We start from the raw sequence: 18,941 nt of genomic DNA, 5'->3' as shown, positions 1-18,941 counted from the left end.
TGCAGGCAGCTCAGAAAATAACTGCAAAGTGATTGAAAGCAGGAAGACGTTGCTCTCCAAAGATTTTTTTTTGCACATATATTTTTGGCACAAGACCTTTCTGAACAGAGTGACACTTCCGGCACTGGGCTTGATCAGCATTTTTATTTGACAATCAATTAAATATAGATCTAAGTGGATCAATAAAAATAAGGCTTAAAAAAATATATTTGAACTGGTCATTCCAGTAGACCCATAGTCCGAACAGAAGTAGTGTCTGGGGGTGAAAGTTCATCTGGTGGCCTTGTCCTCTAGATGTGGAGCTCAACAGCAGTAGTTCGGTCCTGTTCTCTCCTCGTTCACACCACACGAGAAACAATGCTCCAGTTGAGAATTGCAAGATCACATATCACATGATACATCTTCTCGGCCTTCCCGCGTTTGGAGTCCCGAGAACGGACCAATCGGATCCGGTTTGTCAAAACCCCAGATCAGACGCAATTGTGCCCGAGCACCATGTGTGGACTGCTGAAGGCGGAGCAGAGTCTTGAGACTCTCAATTCCTGTTCTTAGCGACCGCCTCAAGGGGATTGTGAAAATACAAACAAGTCAAAGCATTTCTCCCCCCTTATAGAAGAAGGAACGTTTAAACACCAGTTTAGGGTCTCTGAAATGTGCTGTGTACCCTGTGTACCTGTAACGTGTCCACCAATTGGAAACCACCTCACGGTTCGGTAAACCTAACCCCCGCTGCCCACCCGGCCACTAGACTCCTACAAGTTCGTACTCATAGCACTGTTTCTGACCCTGTCCGCCTTGTTTAAACTCAGCTGGCTGTCTGTCAGCGTTGGATCGACCCTGCGATACTGCGACCTGGGTGGGGCCATGTTGGTGAGCTCGTGCTCCTCAGCAAACCGGAGCATCTCGTTGTTCTTGCGGAGCCTCATCTCTTTGACGACGCGCTTGCCGATGAGGTAAATCATCTCGCAGAAGCACATCAAGATGCACACCGCGCTGGAAACGACCATGAACAACATGAAGATCTTCTTCTCCGTGGGGCGGCTGATGAAGCAGTCCACGGTGTTGGGGCACGGTTCCAGCGAACACTTGGATAGCCTGCAAGAAAACGGCACAGAACAATGGAGATTCGAGGTAATTGGTATGGATTCTCACTCTAACGCCCGTTCTGAGGATGATTCAATACAGCGCAGAGTCAAAAGGTATCAGCGTTACCTGGGCAAGTCATATCCGTGGTATATCCGGTACAGAATGTACAGAAAGGACATGTCGAATCCAGCCTTCAAGACCAAGCTCAGCAGGTAGGTCCACCACAGGCCCCCTCTCTTCTTGCCGGGGTTGGCGTACAGGTGGGAGCCGTGGTGCTGCTCCTCGTATTTCTTGTCCTTTCCTTCGCGGAATTTGACATGGGCCATCACCATCAGGGACGGGCACGTGACAAAGATCAGCTGCAGCGCCCACAGGCGGATGTGGGAGATGGGGAAGATGTGGTCATAGCAGATGTTGGTGCAGCCGGGCTGCAACCAGAGCGGAGGATGTGTTCACCAGACAACAATTGAAAATAAGAAAGGACAAAGTTGATGCAGCTTAGGCCGATATATATTTACTCTTAGTCTTGTGTGTGCTACAGAATACAGCATAGAAAACTACATTTCTCATAATGCAACTCAATACAGTCTTTTGTTAAATCATCAAGTACCAGACAGAGCTTTTCAAAATCCACAAGTACAAATCTGCAAAGTTAACTAAAGTTCTGTATTAAAAAAAACGGACATAATTTAAGGTAATGGTAGACATTGTAGTTACTGGTTTAAAAAAAAAACCTACCTGCCGCGTGTTACACACAAAGTCTTTGTTTTCGTCGCCCCAAACCTTCTGCGCTGCCACCACAAACACCATGACACGGAACACAAACACCATGGAAAGCCAAATCCTCCCGAACGCAGTGGAGTATTTGTTGACTCCGCTCAACAAGCTCTCAAGTCCCGACCAGTTCATAGCTGCTGCTCCTGCACAGGGGCCTAGGACACACACACACACACACACGTGTATGAATAAAGGCTTACGTTTCCACATTTGGTCAAAACTCATCAGAGCTGAATTACTTCCAACAATAACATGAACATGTGAAATTGCACTGTGACAGTTTTATCTCATGACTGTGGCTGTTTTCTGTATTGGTGCAAAAAAACATTTCTTTATTTATTTTATTGAGGTCAGGCTTTAGTAGCCATAACGATGTAACAAACACTTTTGTTTGAACAAGCTTAGCCTCCTTTTCTATGCAACCCTTATCCTGTGTCCTTATCCATGTGCTAACGAGGAGTGGTGTCAATCTGCTCATCTACATTGTAGCAAGAAAGCAGCTTTTTGAAGCTACATTTGCTAATTTTAGCTTCATGCAAAGTCTGAACATGACCCAACTATGTTCTTTACGACATGTCAACGAACCAGTTTGAGGAGTTGGGTGTGTGCACACACAGTTGGTTTCAGAATGTATCTTAGTCTATTCAATCCGTTTTTTCATAGTAACATGGTGTTACTGGTGTTAATTGAACCGATTTGTCTTTTTCAATTGTGTGATATATTTAATCTTTTGCCTTTCTATTATAATGTAATATATGGTTACGTCCATTAACTTAGTAAATATGTGTATTTATCTGTAAAGTAAGTATTTTGCCACATGCACTTCCTGTTTGCTCACGTTACCCACTAAAGCTCCGATCAAGTTTAATTAATGCATAGAACATATTTTACTTATACATATGTTTCCCATTTAGTTTTCATTGAAGTCCCAGCACATCGCTGGTCCTGAAGATAAATGACGTCCAGATGGGATTTAAAACGTACCCCTTGGACCAGCATGGCTCTTGACGCAGTGAAGGATCACAAACTTCTTGGAAATTAATAAAATATTTAGATTCCACCAAACAGAAGTGGTTGAACGCGGAGGACTCTGGATTAACTCCCAATAGTTTCTTTGCAGCAGTGAGACTTGTCCAGCGAGTGCCACACATACTGTTGTAATCATGACGAAGGCCTTTCAGATTCAACATTAATATTGTTTCTTTCTTTGACCCGCGTGAGGCAGTGGCTCTTTACCACATACGACATGCGTAGATCTTCGTTGTAGAGTAAATCATGCAAAATGTTGTAAATATAGGAAGGCCTTAAGTCTGCCATTAAAAGCCCAACTCCATGGTTTGCTGTTTATACAGTAAACCGCTTGATATACGTCATCTCCTGTGTGTGTGAGTGGAAATCTTTAACCAAGGGCCAAATGTTCCAACGACTACAGCTTACATGAAGAAACACATTTTCTTAATACCGGTGGCGCAACATCTTGTGTGTCTTAGTCATAGCTCAAGGATTTGTTCCTGTCGTTGTCTCTCGTGGGTGTAAATTACCACAAAGTTTTCCGCATATGTTGGGATGAACTATTAAATAAGGAAATGGACACGACTGTAACTAAGTCTGTGTTCAGTTTAAACACCGCTGGCTACAGCTTTTTGTTTACTGCTCCGTCCTCACAACCAGCATCTGATACAAAGTTAATAAAACCAAACAAAAAGAACCTTACCTAGTGCTGAAGCCAAGTAGGAAATCCAAATCCAAGCAGGATGACACCAGCAGGAGAAGCTTGATAAACAGCTTTGGAGTTAAATGTAGTTCAGTGAAAACTAGTTTAAACTATTCCTCTCCGTGTCCTCCCTCGCCCTTCCCTCAAAAATTCTACCAAACCAGATTCAGCAGCTGCTACGTCACCACCCAGACACACACACACACACACACCCCCACACACACAGACTTGACATGCCGTGTCTTTTCAGTTTTCGTGATACTGGGAGGGTCCTCTGCCTGTGAGCCATGTAACCTGACACCTTATCAATAGGTAGAGAAACAAGGAACATGCGCTTTATTGAGCAGGGTGAATAAAAACACAGCCATACCCCCCCAAAAAGAATGCCTGTGTGTATGTGTGTGTCTGTGTGAGTGTGTAGGAAAATAAGAGAGGGAGGAAGCCGCCACACCCTTTGGATACAGAAAGCAGATGTGTTTTTACAGTGAGAAATGACTTCAAACGGAAACAGACTTAGAACTAAATACGATTGCTTTTAAACGTAGTGTAACTCGTAACTATTAACTGGCTTAGAGTGAAATACTCTGATCAGGTACGTGACAAAAAGGGCCCGCTTTATTGCCCTCAAATTAAAACCCCGATGCGTTCTCGGGAGAGACACATTTGCAGAGATTCGTCTGAGAGAGTTATAGACATCTGAGGAAATCAAGAGTTAGGTTTAACCAAATGGCAATTTGACGCTGGACTTCATTTAGAACGTCTCAGAAAAGGCTGTCATGCCAGCAGGATAAAGGTTTAAGGTCAAGTTGTAAATGTAGTAGAGCACGGCTGCAACGCCCATAAGATGACAGAAAACATCAAGCTTTCACTTTGTTTTTTAATTTTTCAAAAGTCTATTTAGTGTGTCATTATTATCATTAAGTGCTTGTCTTAGTGGGTTAACTTTGTGCAAACAGTAGATGGCAGCAATGACTTCAACATCTGCTTGAAAGTTACAGTTTGCTTGCTTGCAGCTTAATTTCATCTTGCAGTAACAGTATATACAATTAACAGGATTCAAACAGTTAGAATGTTCAGGTTTGGTTGGGATTAATATAAAGTGACACAGGAGAGCCAATAGCAATCCATTTAATTGACTGCTCATCATTACTGCTTGCCTTAACAAACCCAACCTCAACCTCTTTTCTGATGCAAATAAAAAAGCCCTTTTGTTCATTTTAGTAAACCAATAATTTGAAGAAAGAATTTTCCTTTAGAATCCATCAAGTAGAAAGAGACTAACTAAATAATACCGGAAGTAGGTTAACAAAGTAAAACATCCAATATCTGCCAAACGACACAGCGTGTATTTTTCAATCAACTGTATTGTTGATAGCTTACAACCGGAAGTAGTATTTCGCGACACGGCTAGCTTGACATTTCTGATGACCATGTCTCCTTCGCAGACTCGTCTCCGCCAGTAGGAACGTCTGGATTTTCCGTGAAGCAACTGCGTTTTGTAAGTAACCATATCAGCCGTTACTACCGTGTAACCAATCGAAGTTATCTGCGTTAACGAGACCATCGCGCCCCCCCCCGCAGTCATTAGCATGTACACTGACATATGTTAGCTACATTAGCCTTCGCCTGCAAGTGTTAGCTTCCTATTTTATTGTCGCGGTTGACCCGCTATTGAGCCTCTAATATGGCCCTACGGCGTGTGGGGTAGTTTTACTCACATGGACTTAAACGGGGGGCACCTAACAACCGTGTGTGGTATGTAGTGGCACTAATTACCCTCTGGTAACGTTAGCTAGCTGGCTGTCATTTAACGCGAGAGCCTCGTTGACGGTCACATCCGTTGTGGTCGTTAGGGGCGTAAATGAATAGCTAGCAACGCTTCGCCGCCAGCGGCACGCTGTCATGTGAGCTGGTTGTTATTTGCGCTCGGTGGTTCATTTCAGTCCGCCTTCGTGAGTCGACAAACACGTTACAGCCGACACGACCGTCCCGCTGGGACTGGAAAAAGGACGTTTTAATGGACCATTAACACCTTCTCTGTGTCACGTCCAGGTTAGCAGCACGCTAGCGGGCCGCTGTCAAGCCTGGACACAGAAAGAAGGAAAACAAAAAAAAAATAAACAGAAAATTAAAAAAAAAAAAGCAGCATCATCATCAATGGTGTGTCTACATCCCGGAGCCGACACATCGTCCTGTGCACGCTCGATGATCCATCTCCTCAGCTCTCAGCACAGTGAGTGTGTGTCCTCTGCGCTGCCCACAGCCTGTTGGCCTCACGTCTCCCCAGCAACGCATTGTCATTGTCTCTCCCCCTCCCTCTCCCTCTCCCTCTCTCTCTCCCCCCCGTCTCCCTGTCCCTCCCCAGGCTGCACATGTATGGCGTTTGCGAGGCTCGGAGGGGAGTTTTGCCAAGCCCAGCACCTGCTGCTCATCGTGGACAAGTGAAGAGGAGACACCAGCTTGGCGCAAACACTGCCGTCGACGTGCACAGGTGTGTAGTATGATGGCTGCTGGTTTTCTTTATTACGCGATAAAGAGGTTCTCTGTGTCAGCGGAGATCATGATGTGACTTCATGTTCATATATGTAGCTGGTTTTATTCAAGTTATCCGAAGAGACAGGTTGGTGGTTATCAGAGCGTATTCACGCTCGGGTAAAACATCTCATTAGGAAAAGGTCTCTAATGCAAAAGGATCATATTCGTAGCAAAGTAACAAAACAAAAAGCAATATGGAAAGGGAACCTTAATGGCCGTCTCCATGTCCTCGTAGGTCCTTACTGCCATCCGGTTCAATCCATATGAAGACAAGCCAACCTCCAGCCTGTCATCTGTCCCGGGGAGTGGAAGAGGCTTCGGGTTTAACCCAGGAGTTTCCTCACAGCTCTTCTCCTTTTCTGCTTTTCCTTTCCTCTCCTCCCCTGAGTCGGCCACGGCTTCTCTGAATGGGTTAGCCGATTGGAAAGAAAGGAAGGAAGGAAGGACTCATCTTTTTTCTGTTATCATTTTTTTCTTCTTCCTGGACTTTGGTTGTCCACTCCAATCTTTTTGATTCCAATCTGCTACAATTAAATATTTATTTTTGACGAAGCCAATTTTTATTTATTTCCTCATTGCCAAGAAAAGTGTAAACCACCATCATATTTCTATGCAATCAAATCTGCTTTGTTTGAATTTCTTTTAATAGACCACATTTTGTCATCGAATTGACTAGCAACAGTTTTTTGTCATACTTAGTAAAATAGTAGTCATACAGATCCATTAGTCAGTGAAATTACTTTTACATTTTTGGCTTTGTGAACAGTTATTTTTTTTCTTTTATCAGTGTATTTTATTTAGCTTATTTACATTTTAGACCATCACTTTGATTTGTTTGAGGACCCTGTCACATACCTTATTTTTTTATCTGGCCCATTATATGCAAAGAACTTTTCTCACGTTTCTTTTTGTGTAAATAAACCTTTTGAGGGTCTAAAAATGAACCGACCGGCTCCGGTGGAGATCTCTCATGACTGCCTGAGATTTCTCATTACGCACAACCCCACCAATGCACAACTCGGGAGGTTTATAGAGGTAGTGCACCTTTGTAATGACTCATGCATATCCATCATTCATTTTCTTTCAGTAACCGAGGAAGCCACGGTGACATGCTGTGTTTAAAGTGTGTTTTGATGTGCAGGATCTGAAGGCGTATGGTGTGAACACCCTGGTGAGAGTGTGTGCCGCCACATACGACAAGACACCAGTGGAGCAAGAAGGTATCCAAGTCGTGGTGAGTGACATTGATACGCAGCCTTTGAAGCAAAGACAAATCCAACATGGTGATGTTGTACAATAGTAGCGGATACATAAAGCCCCCTTTTTGCCATCCCACCTCTAAAATACAGACTACCCGATCAGAGCAAAGTATCAGTCAGCTGTGGTCAGAGTCCGACTCTGGTGTTTAGAAGGAGAAATGCGATTCTTAAACGCTGATGTTTCTTCATAACTGTGAAAAAAATGCTCCCATTTGAAAGCCTGTTGCAAACAAATGAGAACGAAAGATGAGCTATAATAACCACTTGATTTCCAGGATTGGCCGTTTGACGATGGCTCCGCCCCCCCAGAACAGGTGGTCGATGATTGGCTGAACCTGCTGCAGACAAAGTTTCGGGAGGAACCGGGTAGCTGTGTGGCTGTGCACTGCGTGGCTGGATTAGGAAGGTCAGTATGTTCATCAGGTTGCTGACATGTATTCATATCCACCCAAGTCTGTTAGTTCATGAAATATCCATAAAGCTTGTTCTTTAAACCTGGCATGCATTGTTGTAGAAGTGTTGCATGGGCAAAAGCTAAAAACAATGGCCACCGCTTTGCCACAAGGAACCAAGGTCAAAGTTAGGCAGTAACCCGATAAAAAGGTGCGTCGGCACAAGCTGAGTCTAAATAATCTGGTTTGAGCTTCACACGGAGCCGTAGCGTTACCGTCCAAACAGTCGGCTGTAGGTTTAGTTTTCTTTGTCGTCCGTCCCGTAGAGCTCCGGTGTTGGTGGCCCTGGCGCTCATCGAGAGCGGGATGAAATACGAAGACGCCGTGCACTTCATAAGGCTGTGAGTACCATCTTAACTCGCGCCTCATTCAGCGGCATCATTGCAAAGCAAAGCACTTTTTTTTTTTCTTCAATGAAATAAACTCTTTCTCTCCTCCCGATGTCAGGAAGCGGCGCGGAGCCTTCAACTCCAAGCAGCTGCTGTACCTGGAGAGCTACAAACCCAAACTGTGTCTGCGCTCCAAGGATGCCAATGGACAGAGCTGCTCCGTACAGTAGGAACCTTCGTAGGAGTCTCGCCATTTGATGTAGACTGGAAAAGTCTGCATTTACTGAAAATAAATGTTTTGGTGACAAACAAGGGCCATTAAATCCAATCAACACACGTGCAAACTTTTGCCGTTTTTAAAAAGTTGTTTTTTTTTGAGGGAGGAAAAGAGTGACGAGATGACGTGATCTTTGCAATAAAACATCTTTGATGTGACGTGCCGAGCCAATCAGCGTTGAGATGTCTGCAGCGTCTCCATTTCCCCTCCCAACTTTCACTCTAATTATAGGCGGCGTGCGTATACTAGATTATCCCACATTGGCTCACTTTTGGGGTTACACTCTGAAATGTCGCGGTGCCCCCTCCAATCCCCTCTGCAACCGCCCCCAGTTGTCACCTTTTTCACCCCATATGAGTTTGCAGGTATGAATCAAAGGACTACATATATTTAGAAGAATTCTAGGGACCTGGTGTCATGTTTCAGAAAATCTTTTTAAAAAACATATGCAGATAACTTTAAATGAAAAATACTTTTTAATTTCCTCACCTTAGTGTGCAGCAAGACTCCCACGAATACGTAGCCCATTAAAGTGAATCATTTAATTAGAGCTGTTAATAACTAATCACACTTCAATGTTCTACAAACCGTCACCAACAAGACTTTTCATTTTACCTCGAGGGTTGTGTGCGAGTTCATTAACGGATGTAGAAACAGTTTTGTCGTTGTAATGCCATTAAATCCAGCTCCCTTTTACCTGAATTTGTGTGAGTAAATGTTTTATTTTAAGAACTCAAGGTAACGCGTGGTGAGTGGTAGATGTGTAAACCCAAATGTTATTTCATTGGTGACGACTTCTGATTTAAATTCCCTCGTGACGTTTGGGATCTGACATCACGGAACGTCTGTAGAGTCACGCAGGTCCGCTGCTAGATATTCGTTAAACGCTCCGAGTTACCAACACAGAATTAAATGTGCTTTTAGAGGCCGGCTGCTTTTAATCAATCCGCACAGTGGTTCAGGCCGATGCTGTACGTCCTGTGTCAGAGTCGTGGGCCGCCTGCTGCTCCAGAACAAACCGGCGTGGCTGTAAATGTTTGACGCTGAAGGGAAGGCAACGCTTTAAGGTTTTTGGTAGATTGTCCTGATGGAAAACATCAACGTGGCCTCACAGGCTCATTGACTCCAGCATACTGTGTGTTTTATCAGCACTAGACAACATTGAGTGGTATTTTGTTCTTGTTACTAGGCTCTAAACACATGAGCGTTTACTATTTAAGATGGATGAAAGTCTTTTAAATTGTCTTTAAAAATAAGTGATACAAACATGAAAGTCTTTTTGATTCTCTGGGTTTTCATCACAGGAACAAACAGGACAATCTGCTGAAAACGTTCCGAGTTCCTTTTAACGAAAAGCCACAGAACGGCGCCACTGAAGCCTGCTGTTTGGTCCTTGTGATGTTATTCTTTCTCAATAGCTTTTCTTTTCCTTCCCTGTACACTTTAAACTATTTGTATTTATTCATTGATCCCACTATGTGTGTGGTTATTTTTTGTGTGTGTTAAATGTGTGTCTGCTAGGAAAAAATAAATCTAGTAATGTTGGAAAAATAAAAGTTCCTAGTCACGTACTTGTTGCGGAACGTGTTTAATCCCCCTCATTTTAGTCTGTTTGTTTAGAGAACGAGTTGGCACACTTTATTTTACAAACTCTGCAACTATTGCCAATTAATAGCCACAAAACGACTGATGTCGCTCCGATCTCTCCCACATCAAGACGTGTATCTGACGAGAGGTGGACGACAGTGAAGGAGAAGAATACAACCATTATGCCAGCGGAAACAAAGGGCCACGGGACGGTGACTGCAGATGTAACGTGGAAGCTTCCCAACGTGACGCTGAGCCCGACCCACCCTCAGTGAACCGTGTGTGTGTGTGTGCGTGTGTGTGTGTGTGTGTGTGTGTGTGTGTGTCAGGGAGAGATTGCCTCTGGCTCTGCTGTGTGAACGTCGGAGCGCAGTGACAGCAGACAAATTGAGGGGTGATGGGTTTTATTGACTGACCCGACTGCAACTGAATGAACTAACCTTCAACTACAGAGCCACAGTGGATGAACGCACACCACCGGTTCTTACAACACATGCGAGGAATAAATTACGTTACTTTTTACATTCAGGTTCATAGAAAGAGAATTTCACTTAACACCTTGCAAGCAGGTTCTCAGGACAACATTAAAGCAGTGAACTGAGAGGACAAATACTAATATTTAGGTGTTCGTGGTCCAAGGGACGTAGCGTTGTGAATTCCCCTCATTTATTCATTCATGTTTGGTTATTAGTCCTCGCTGTTTTTCATAATTCCTCCGGAGGCAGCCAGTATTTTGGTTTAGTCTATTCAAAGGCGTCCTCGTTCCGCGGAGCGCTTGCGGCCCTCGTGGACAGCGGAGGGCGCTGCCGTCCTTTGAAGTAGTGAACTCTGGGATTGAGTTATTCACAGCTCGTTTCAAAAGTAACAAATAATTCGTCTCGGATCTTTGAATTTTATTTCTGTTCACAAGTTAAGAATACAAGTCAATGAGTCCAACTGTGCAGAGCGTTGGGACAAAGTTACTACTATACTGCAATGTAACGCTGTTATCATGGTTGCTATGTCACACACACACACACACACACACACACACACACACACACACACACACACACACACACACACAGGTTTATAACGTCCTTGGCAGCAGAGGACAGCTCTGTGATAATCTGCTGAATATATGACAGCTGAACATCTCTAAGCTCGCTGTAAACTACGCGGCACAGTGTGTGTGTGTGTGTGTGTGTGTGTGTGTGTGTGTGTGTTTAACTCTTTTTTAACATTAAACATTTTTTTTTATTACAGATGGTCATGAAGACAAAAGCTAAAATGAATAGAAATGCATAAGTGTTGTGTATTAAAGACACGCGCAAATCAATATGTGGTGTTGCTTATTACAACCCTCACGCGTCATAACATTCTAAAAACAGATCCTTATTAAGAGGGTGATACAATCCTTTGAGCACTGAACTGTCTGTTAGAATCTCCACAGTAATATCGATTTTTATATTGGTGATTGTTCAACCAACAATTACTTTTGTGACTGAACCTGGAGGCTTTGTATCTTGAGGAGGAGGAGGAGGAGGTGACCGGGAGCAGATGGGAGGGATCACATGGACGCTGACCCAGTTCACCCCCCCCCCCCCCCCCCCCCCCCACGGAGAACCGGAGGACCTCCCGCTGAGCGACCAAAGGATAAAAAAATGAAACTACGATAGTGTCTCCAGTTTCCTCAGACGCAGCGTGCGTGTGTGTGCGTGTGCGTGAGAGAGGGAGGAAGAGGGAGGAAGAGGGAGGGGTTGAACGTGGAAAGTGGGGAAGGAGTTTCTGCTGTGTGAGCATCTGGACATCTGGCAGCACAGAGGAGAAGAAGAAGAAGAAGAAGAAGAAATTTGGATGTATGGAAAAGTTCTTCATATCAGAGGAAAAGACCGAAAAAGCTCCGTAGAAGAAGAGTGGAGGACTCCGCGCCCTCAGCGAGGAGAAGTTAACGTTAAGTTCTATTTCCTAACGGGACGGAGAGCCGAGCAGCAGGAATGTTACCGGTAAGTTTCTACTGGTGGAATGTAGAACACGTTTATTGTTTTGTATTTGATACGAAATGTATCGTAAACGCGATCACTGCTGGAAGACGTCGAAGCTAGCTAACGTCAATGTTACACTTATTAGAAAGGGCTCTAAGCTAACTAACGTTACGTTGAGCTAAACGGCAAGCCGTTACTTTATGCCATTTTGTGCATAATTAGGACGGTCTATACACTTTCTCCTGCTACAATAATAGAAAAAAATAGATAGATATTTATTTTTTTATAACATGAAAGTAGGGCGCGTGAAACTTCCTCTGGATGAAAGGTTGTAGACTCATGTTACATGAGTCGAAGCGAGAAGCTTCGAGGTTAATGTGTATTAAAGTACTTGAAAAGCAGAAGTTTCAACAGCATTAAAACACATAAATGCATATGCAGAGTCTGAGCGAGGACAACGTCCCAATTTTAAACGGGTCAAACTGGAAGTTGTGCGCTGTGCTTTCAAGTGCCAACTTAATTTACACAAGGTTTAATAATTAAGTTAGTTAAGTGTTGGAGTTTTGAGGCTACCTTCAATGGATAATGGAAGGTTTAACTCCTATATACTTATTGTTTCTGGTAATAAATAAATGCATTTGTGGTCTTCATTTTTGTTGCATCATTCCAGAGATAAACAAAATATCACATTTATCAATGATGCTTTTATTTTGAAGGTTACAACCGGAAGTCCTACTCTTCCTTTGTCACACTATTAAGGGAGCGTGTTGTGTGTGTCTGTACAGTACGTGCAGTGCAATTACTATTCCAAAAGAGTTTTGAACATTTTGATATTTAGGATTAGAGTGAAATAATTGCATATAGACAATATGGATGGACGGAAATGCATTCATACACTACTTCAGCCCGAAGGCTCGGAAACAATATTGAAGGGGCGTTTATTGGAAAATTCTCTGAGCATCTCACAATATCTACCAGAAAACCAATTGTTAAAATTAGAAACCATCAATATTCCTGCTTCCATACTGTCCATCTCAATCTTCATACCCCCCCCCCCCCCTCTCTCTCACACACACACACACACACACACACACACACACACACCCTGAACACTAGATTGCTCTGTGGCTCTGTTGGGCTGCTGTCAGCTGCGGACAATACACTGAAGATATAGAGATGTGTTTACAGAGAGAGAGACAGAGAACCCTTCTGATCTGTTCTTCCTGGCTCGGACCTTCTTTTCATCCTTTCTTTTTAAAGTTCACGGCGTTTTAGCTTCCACCGTCCGTAGTGCGCTATAGCTTTTGGGGCATTTCCCTGACTTCCCTCGTCAAAGTAAAGCTGCTGTCTACGAGTTTACTTCATTATTCAGACTGTTGTGGGAAACTGTATTGGCTCCTGGAGCAGTTCTCCGTATACGACTCTCTCACCTCAGCTTTTGCCTTCACTTCTGCAGCTCGCCTGGTGGACACAGAAAATATGAAGCAGAGCGTGCTGTCATCTCGCAACTTCTTCTAAAATGCTATCAGCCAACACACACGTAAGCGTGTTGTTTATTTGCAGGGTGTTAATACACTCATCCTGTGGGTAGAAGTATGATTCTAATAATGATATGATGTATGTAAATAGATGATCTACCTGCATTTAGCTGCGTCTGACTGGTTTATGTATTCCACATACTGTTTCTATTTCAACATAGTCATCCCTCAAATTTATTTGTGTGTGTGTGTGTGTGTGTGTGTGTGTTGACCGTTGTCCTGTGACTACTTGACATGTATAACAGTTTTATTCTAACTTTTTTCCTTTAATCACCAATGAACCAAGGCCAAAACAGTACGATGTACTGTACACGTCTTCTGGAGTGTACGGGTTGTTTCCTTCTCAATGAGCTGGAAGCTCGTGGTTCCCCGGCCTCATGCGGTTCCTATGGAGACGGCGCTGTGTGTGTCTGCATGTGGGCGGGTGTCTGAAACGCGAATCCCCTCCAGCTGTCACCGCGTTCCGCTGTGTTTTGCTCACACACGACCAACAACTCCTCGTTTTCTTCATAAAACTTCTTAACGTCTTTGAACGTGTTCCCTCCTTTCCCCACTTTCGCTCTGCCAGTCAGAGACGATCTGGTTTGTGATGTTGCAGATTTAAGGAGCACGTTCACAGTTTATTTCCTAAAGCGTAATCCAACATAGACTCTTATTAGCCGGTGCTACTTGAAGCCGCCTCACTGGAAACACAGCGTGATGGAGCTATTTTCTCCCCGGTGTGTAATACTTTCCTAATTCTGTTTGACCAGCGCCCACACGAGCCGTTCAGAACCCTCCCATGATGCAACATTAGAGAGAAGACCGTTGTCTTAAAACGCACCAGAAATTCAATTAAGACGATGTGGGCTTCCAACCAGCTGCTTTCAAACACTCTTCATGTTTTGATTTAAGACCAAAGAGTGTTGAGGTGCGGCCCCGGACGTCTTGCAGCAATTTATTTGAGGAAAGTGCAAACAAAACCCAAGACAATAGACAATGGGCTGGACTCCGTGGGGCGGACATGAAAGTCCATCGTCATTATAAATTATTTACTATCACAAAAAGAATCTCATCCATCCAACAGCAACACGTAGATGTGTGCTCGCTGGATTCTTTTCGTCTGTTGGTCGCGTTACAGCGTCGGCGGGCTTTCAAGTGAGCTTTTCCTTTTCTGGCGTCTGGAACGGAAGCCGGGCGTTTAGGCGTGACCTCGGTCCTCGAGCAGTTGTGCAGTGACAGCTGATGGTGTCACTCCCATCTGACCTTTTCACACACGAGAAACACGTTCACACTGGTCAGCTGACTGTCCTTATCTAAATTGGTGTTTTTATACTGTAGAATTACAAATATCTTCCTTTTCCTGGGACTGATTTTACTGTTTGTGTGTGTGTGTGTGTGTGTGTGTGTGTGAATCTGTCTATGTGTCAGAATGTGGTTGTATTGTCCTTAGTGGGTGGAAGTACAGCACAGTCCCTTTGCAAGAACTTGGACGCACATTTTGTTTATAAAAATCCCAGTTTTTGCAGACACACACTTTCACATGCATACACACACTCTCTCTTGTACTTTAAGTGCTGTAAGAATAAATACAACATCACAAAAAGTGTGTGGACCATTAATAAGAAAACGCCACTAAACTCAAATTACTGGTTCGATATGAATCAGAAATGATAATTTCTTTCCCCTAAATTGTCTAAAATAAAAAAAATAAAAAAAACTAATTCAAAACCATTCAGATTTGTTCTGGGCTTCAAGTAAAGGGTCAGAGTTCACTGTGGTTTCTCCTGTGTGTCAGCATTACCCCTGCTGCTTCTGGGCAGCCTCAGTCACTCCTCACCATAACCCAGCAACACACACACACACACACACACACACACACAGCATTAAATTACAGTTAAATATAGCCAGAAGTTTTGTTCCCCAAGACATACTTATCAGGCACAATTATGACATCACCTTTCAAGAAAAAGCTCACAAATCATTCGTAAGCGAGTGAACGTTAAACAAAGTCCTTTTATTATGTATAATTCCAGTATTGTGCAATCAATGCTCTTGTAAGTCAAGCCTTGACCCCCAAGTGACCCGGGCGGCCGCCGCTCGTTTGGACGCAGAGCTAAAAAAGAAAAAAACTTGAAAGTAACAGTCACTGTCGCTGCCACTGTTATTTAAGACTTAACACATCAGGTGTCACGTGAACCAACTAATCGAGAAACGGGAAATGACAGGAATACTTAAATTTTTTATCAAATCGTTTCAATGATTTCAATTTACCGCTGACATTGACTCCAAATAAATAAATAATAGGGGAATCAAATATATGGCAAGTTATGCTTCAAGGCTGGAGAGTAAAGACTGAAATCCTTCTGACGACAATGAGAGCAGAAGCTCCGCCCTCCTATCACAGGTGGAGGGTGGGCAGTATGTGGGTGTAACCAGTGCGATATAGCGGTCGACTCCCACTAACAACCGTGAAAAGTGTCTCTCTGACCTCCCACCTCCCTCTCCTCCTCTCCCTCTCCTCATATTAACTGGAGGGCAACTCCCCCCCCCCCCCCCCACACGCTCCAAAAATGGTAAGCACGGCGTTGAAATTGTCCCAGAGTAACTGCAGAATGAAGCATCGACGTGGTTCTTGCGGCGGCGCGCCGGCTAAGGGAACGCTCGTCCGTCTGTCCGGCGTGCCTCGCTCCCTCTTTCTCCCTCCGTGATGCCGAAAATAGCCCAGAGTGCCGAGTACGATGAGGACATAGATTGCTCTTCGGCGATATGTTCTGTGATGTCGTATTGAGCCGGGATAAATATTGACATGTAGTCTGATACGGATACAGGGGCCCGCCGGTAGTCAGCATGGTTATCGACACCGCGGCGGCCATATTGAAAGTCCACAGTGGGTGTTAACAGCATGCAGGGTTTCTAAAACACTTTAGGAGTAATTCCATTTAGCTCCTGGTGTTGTGTCTTCATGTAGTGGGAAACTTTAACCGAGTCTGCTTATTAGCAAAGCCTGTACTTCTCTTTTCACTGAGGGTCAAATTGCTGTGAAAATGGCCGACACATCAGAGTCAAACATGAAGAAAGTCGTCGTTTCACAACAGCCACGTGTGATCAATTGGAAATAGATAGTGTTGGCTCGTTATCGGGTAAGGTGTGTGTGCTACAGTCATATCGCCGTTTCAGATTGTGTTTTTTATGAAATTCTCAGTATCTCTTTGCTATCTGCTGATTGGATGATGCAAAACCCTTTCATCTCTGCGTCGCTTTCTGCCATTTTACCGCCCTCGTGACGCGCCGATCAGCCGCGCCGTAAATGGTTTGTGTCACGCGTTGAGGGAGTAAATGTGTATCTGTCGCTGGATGTGCGGCTCGGTGTGCCTGGCGGCTCATATCCCAGATTACCCTCAATTTATCTGCCGGCTGACTATCTGCCGTGACATCAGCGGGGACACTGGCGATGACATCACTAAAACAGGATGTCCTTTTCTGATTGCTATTTTAATCTTCTGGTTGCAGAATTTGGAGGAATTTGATGACAAAATGATTTCAGAGAGGACCATTGATGCCAAGCTGATAGTTTGAAGTCCTGTTTCGCTTTTTGAGATGTCAAAAAATAAAAGACTGAACGTTAATTTTATTTTTAATAATAAAATAATAATAACAAGGTAATAATAACCGGCCAATTTAAGACTTTACTAGATTTCTGTTCAGACCAAATATGGAGAGACTCCATATCCATTATATTTTAATTGTATTAAATCTAGATGAGGTTTGACCTTTGAGTGTGAATTGCATGGGTGTCCTTGTGTATGCGAGCACTTATAGACAGGTAATTACAGCTGTGATCCATTTTCCCTCCCGGAGAGCTTAATAGATCTATAGCCAATAATTAGGGAAGGTAATTAGTTATTCATATTTGATTCCAATCAGAACTTGCGTCATTGATGCTCCCGAAATGGTAAAGTGGCAACAATGAACATGTTTGCCTCTGTCCTTACAGGTGATCCTGACGGTTTACCTCAATGACACCCAGCAGATGCTAACCGAGGTCCCGGTTACCCCGGCGACCAGGGTGATTGACGTGGTGGAGTACTGCAAAGAAGCCGGGGAGGGGGAGTGTCACCTGGCTGAAGTATGGAATGGGCACGGTGAGTCCATCTGCACCCATCGAGGCTTCTGCATATGGGAGAAAGTTTCTCCATTACGTCCACCCTGTTTGTGACCAGCTCATCTGAATCATCACAGTAACATATCGTTATATCTTCTGCAGAGTGTAAGGGGATAATTACAAGAATTAAAACTACCCGATTCTCATCTATTATTCATCACAGAGGGGGGGAGGACATCGCTTATTTTAACAGGAGTCAAAATATATGCACACATTTCTTCATTTTTAATTTGTGACCATTAATAACCTGATGATAATAGTTATTGTTGTGTTTTCTGACCTGTTCTCCCCCGAAATCAATAGAGCTGCCCACTGCACACTGGGCGCCATTGTGGTAGAAGTGAATGGAGCGCTCCGCCGCATACACAAACACTGAGAGCCGCTGCGTCTATTAAAGCGCGGCCCACTTTCGGTCCGTCGCAGCGACACGCTCCACGGCGCCGCGTGTTTGCGAAGCCCCGCGGCGTGACCGAGAGGTCAGCGAGGCTTTAAAGGCCACTAATACCGCGAGGCAGCGCATCATAAATACCGGTATGAATTGTGTGGCTCGTGTGACGACAGGCCGCGCCTCAAGGCCTCGACTGGCCTCACCGCCGGCGGGAGTGTGTGTGTGTGTGTTTAGGCGTGAAGCCACTGTCAACACGTGTGTGTATTGTTAGCTTTGTATTGACGTGCTTCTCGGTGGGAAAGGTTTGCGGCAAAGGTTTCTGAAAACACTACAATGCAATGGCTGCTTTAATCATAGGAATAATAAGGACAGATAATGGAGGAGTTTGAGTTGTTTATATAGAATGATATTAATACGATGGAGAAGGAGGTATTTGTTCATTGTAAATCTGTAGATGCGCTGATAAGTAGAACTTGTATCAAAGTTTGAAAGCGTAAAATAGATGAGATATATTCATCGCCTTTTCTCTGGATCAATCACAATAAGTGACTCTCCCTAATAGCTTCTGCTATTGTTTTCCTCAGAGCGAGTTCTCCCTCAGGAGGTGTTATTGTTGGACCTCCTCCAGCAGTGGGGAGCCAGGAGGCCGGAGGTCGGCTTCTACCTCCGACACTGCCCCTCCTGGACGCAAGGTACAGCAAAACAAACACACAGAGAAGAAGAGAATACCACCCGGGTCTCTGATATGAATATATGAACATGTGCTGCAGCTCACGAATGGATTAATGTTCATGTCAAATGTAGAAGACCTACCAACCCGGTGTGCACGATGCCGTGTGCGAGGGTTAGGAGGTGAGGTCTGGGGCTCGGTCAGTAATTAGCCAGATAAGA

General features: G+C 44.1%; 3 protein-coding genes across 11 annotated transcripts in view; 2 read left to right on the top strand and 1 right to left on the bottom strand.

Annotated features, from left to right (window-relative positions):
* Positions 1-130: 130 nt before the first annotated feature.
* On the bottom strand, positions 131-4,875 carry gjb9a (gap junction protein beta 9a). 2 transcript variants are annotated; one of them, XM_040198979.2, is made up of 4 exons: positions 3,578-4,875; positions 1,825-2,018; positions 1,213-1,514; positions 131-1,095 (listed from the first exon to the last, which is right to left on the bottom strand). In XM_040198979.2, the coding sequence occupies exons 2-4, from the start codon at positions 1,993-1,995 to the stop codon at positions 753-755; spliced, it is 816 nt and encodes a 271-aa protein (XP_040054913.1). In that variant the 5' UTR covers positions 1,996-2,018; positions 3,578-4,875; the 3' UTR covers positions 131-752. The 2 variants fall into 2 exon arrangements, with proteins under 2 accessions (XP_040054913.1, XP_077945537.1); XM_078089411.1 differs by lacking the exon at positions 3,578-4,875 and having other exon boundaries at positions 1,825-2,226.
* LOC120832594 (protein tyrosine phosphatase type IVA 2) lies at positions 4,868-9,985 on the top strand. Its single transcript, XM_040199000.2, has 8 exons — positions 4,868-5,075; positions 5,630-5,810; positions 5,943-6,068; positions 6,348-7,147; positions 7,254-7,346; positions 7,647-7,777; positions 8,090-8,164; positions 8,271-9,985. The coding sequence occupies exons 4-8, from the start codon at positions 7,052-7,054 to the stop codon at positions 8,380-8,382; spliced, it is 507 nt and encodes a 168-aa protein (XP_040054934.1). The 5' UTR covers positions 4,868-5,075; positions 5,630-5,810; positions 5,943-6,068; positions 6,348-7,051; the 3' UTR covers positions 8,383-9,985.
* A 1,657-nt stretch (positions 9,986-11,642) lies between these two features.
* LOC120832610 (apoptosis-stimulating of p53 protein 1) overlaps positions 11,643-18,941 on the top strand; it is a 26,524-nt gene continuing 19,225 nt past the window's right edge. For 5 of the 8 annotated variants that reach the window (XM_078089394.1, XM_078089393.1, XM_078089388.1 and 2 more), the window contains exons 1-4: positions 11,768-12,001; positions 13,437-13,520; positions 17,495-17,642; positions 18,635-18,742. In XM_078089394.1, coding sequence (XP_077945520.1) covers positions 13,500-13,520; positions 17,495-17,642; positions 18,635-18,742 — 277 coding nt within the window. In that variant the 5' untranslated portion in view covers positions 11,768-12,001; positions 13,437-13,499. Of the gene's footprint in view, positions 12,002-13,436; positions 13,521-17,494; positions 17,643-18,634; positions 18,743-18,941 lie in introns of all 8 variants that reach the window. The other 3 variants (XM_078089390.1, XM_078089391.1, XM_078089389.1) reach the window with 3 other exon arrangements.

Source organism: Gasterosteus aculeatus, chromosome 15, assembly GCF_964276395.1.
Source record: "Gasterosteus aculeatus chromosome 15, fGasAcu3.hap1.1, whole genome shotgun sequence".
NCBI classification, from domain to species: domain Eukaryota; kingdom Metazoa; phylum Chordata; class Actinopteri; order Perciformes; family Gasterosteidae; genus Gasterosteus; species Gasterosteus aculeatus.
Note: the sequence above shows the minus strand (reverse complement) of the source record. Positions and strands in the feature narration are given on the sequence as shown.

Coding starts and splice junctions, on each gene's coding strand:
- gjb9a (XM_078089411.1), bottom strand. CDS start 2,088: ATGAGTTTTGACCAAATGTGGAAACGTAAGCCTTTATTCATACACGTG. Junction 1,515..1,824: donor TTGTGTGTAACACGCGGCAG/GTAGGTTTTTTT, acceptor CTCTGGTTGCAG/CCCGGCTGCACCAACATCTG. Junction 1,096..1,212: donor CACGGATATGACTTGCCCAG/GTAACGCTGATA, acceptor GTTTTCTTGCAG/GCTATCCAAGTGTTCGCTGG.
- LOC120832594 (XM_040199000.2), top strand. CDS start 7,052: ATGAACCGACCGGCTCCGGTGGAGATCTCTCATGACTGCCTGAGATTT. Junction 7,148..7,253: donor AACTCGGGAGGTTTATAGAG/GTAGTGCACCTT, acceptor TTTGATGTGCAG/GATCTGAAGGCGTATGGTGT. Junction 7,778..8,089: donor TGCGTGGCTGGATTAGGAAG/GTCAGTATGTTC, acceptor TCCGTCCCGTAG/AGCTCCGGTGTTGGTGGCCC.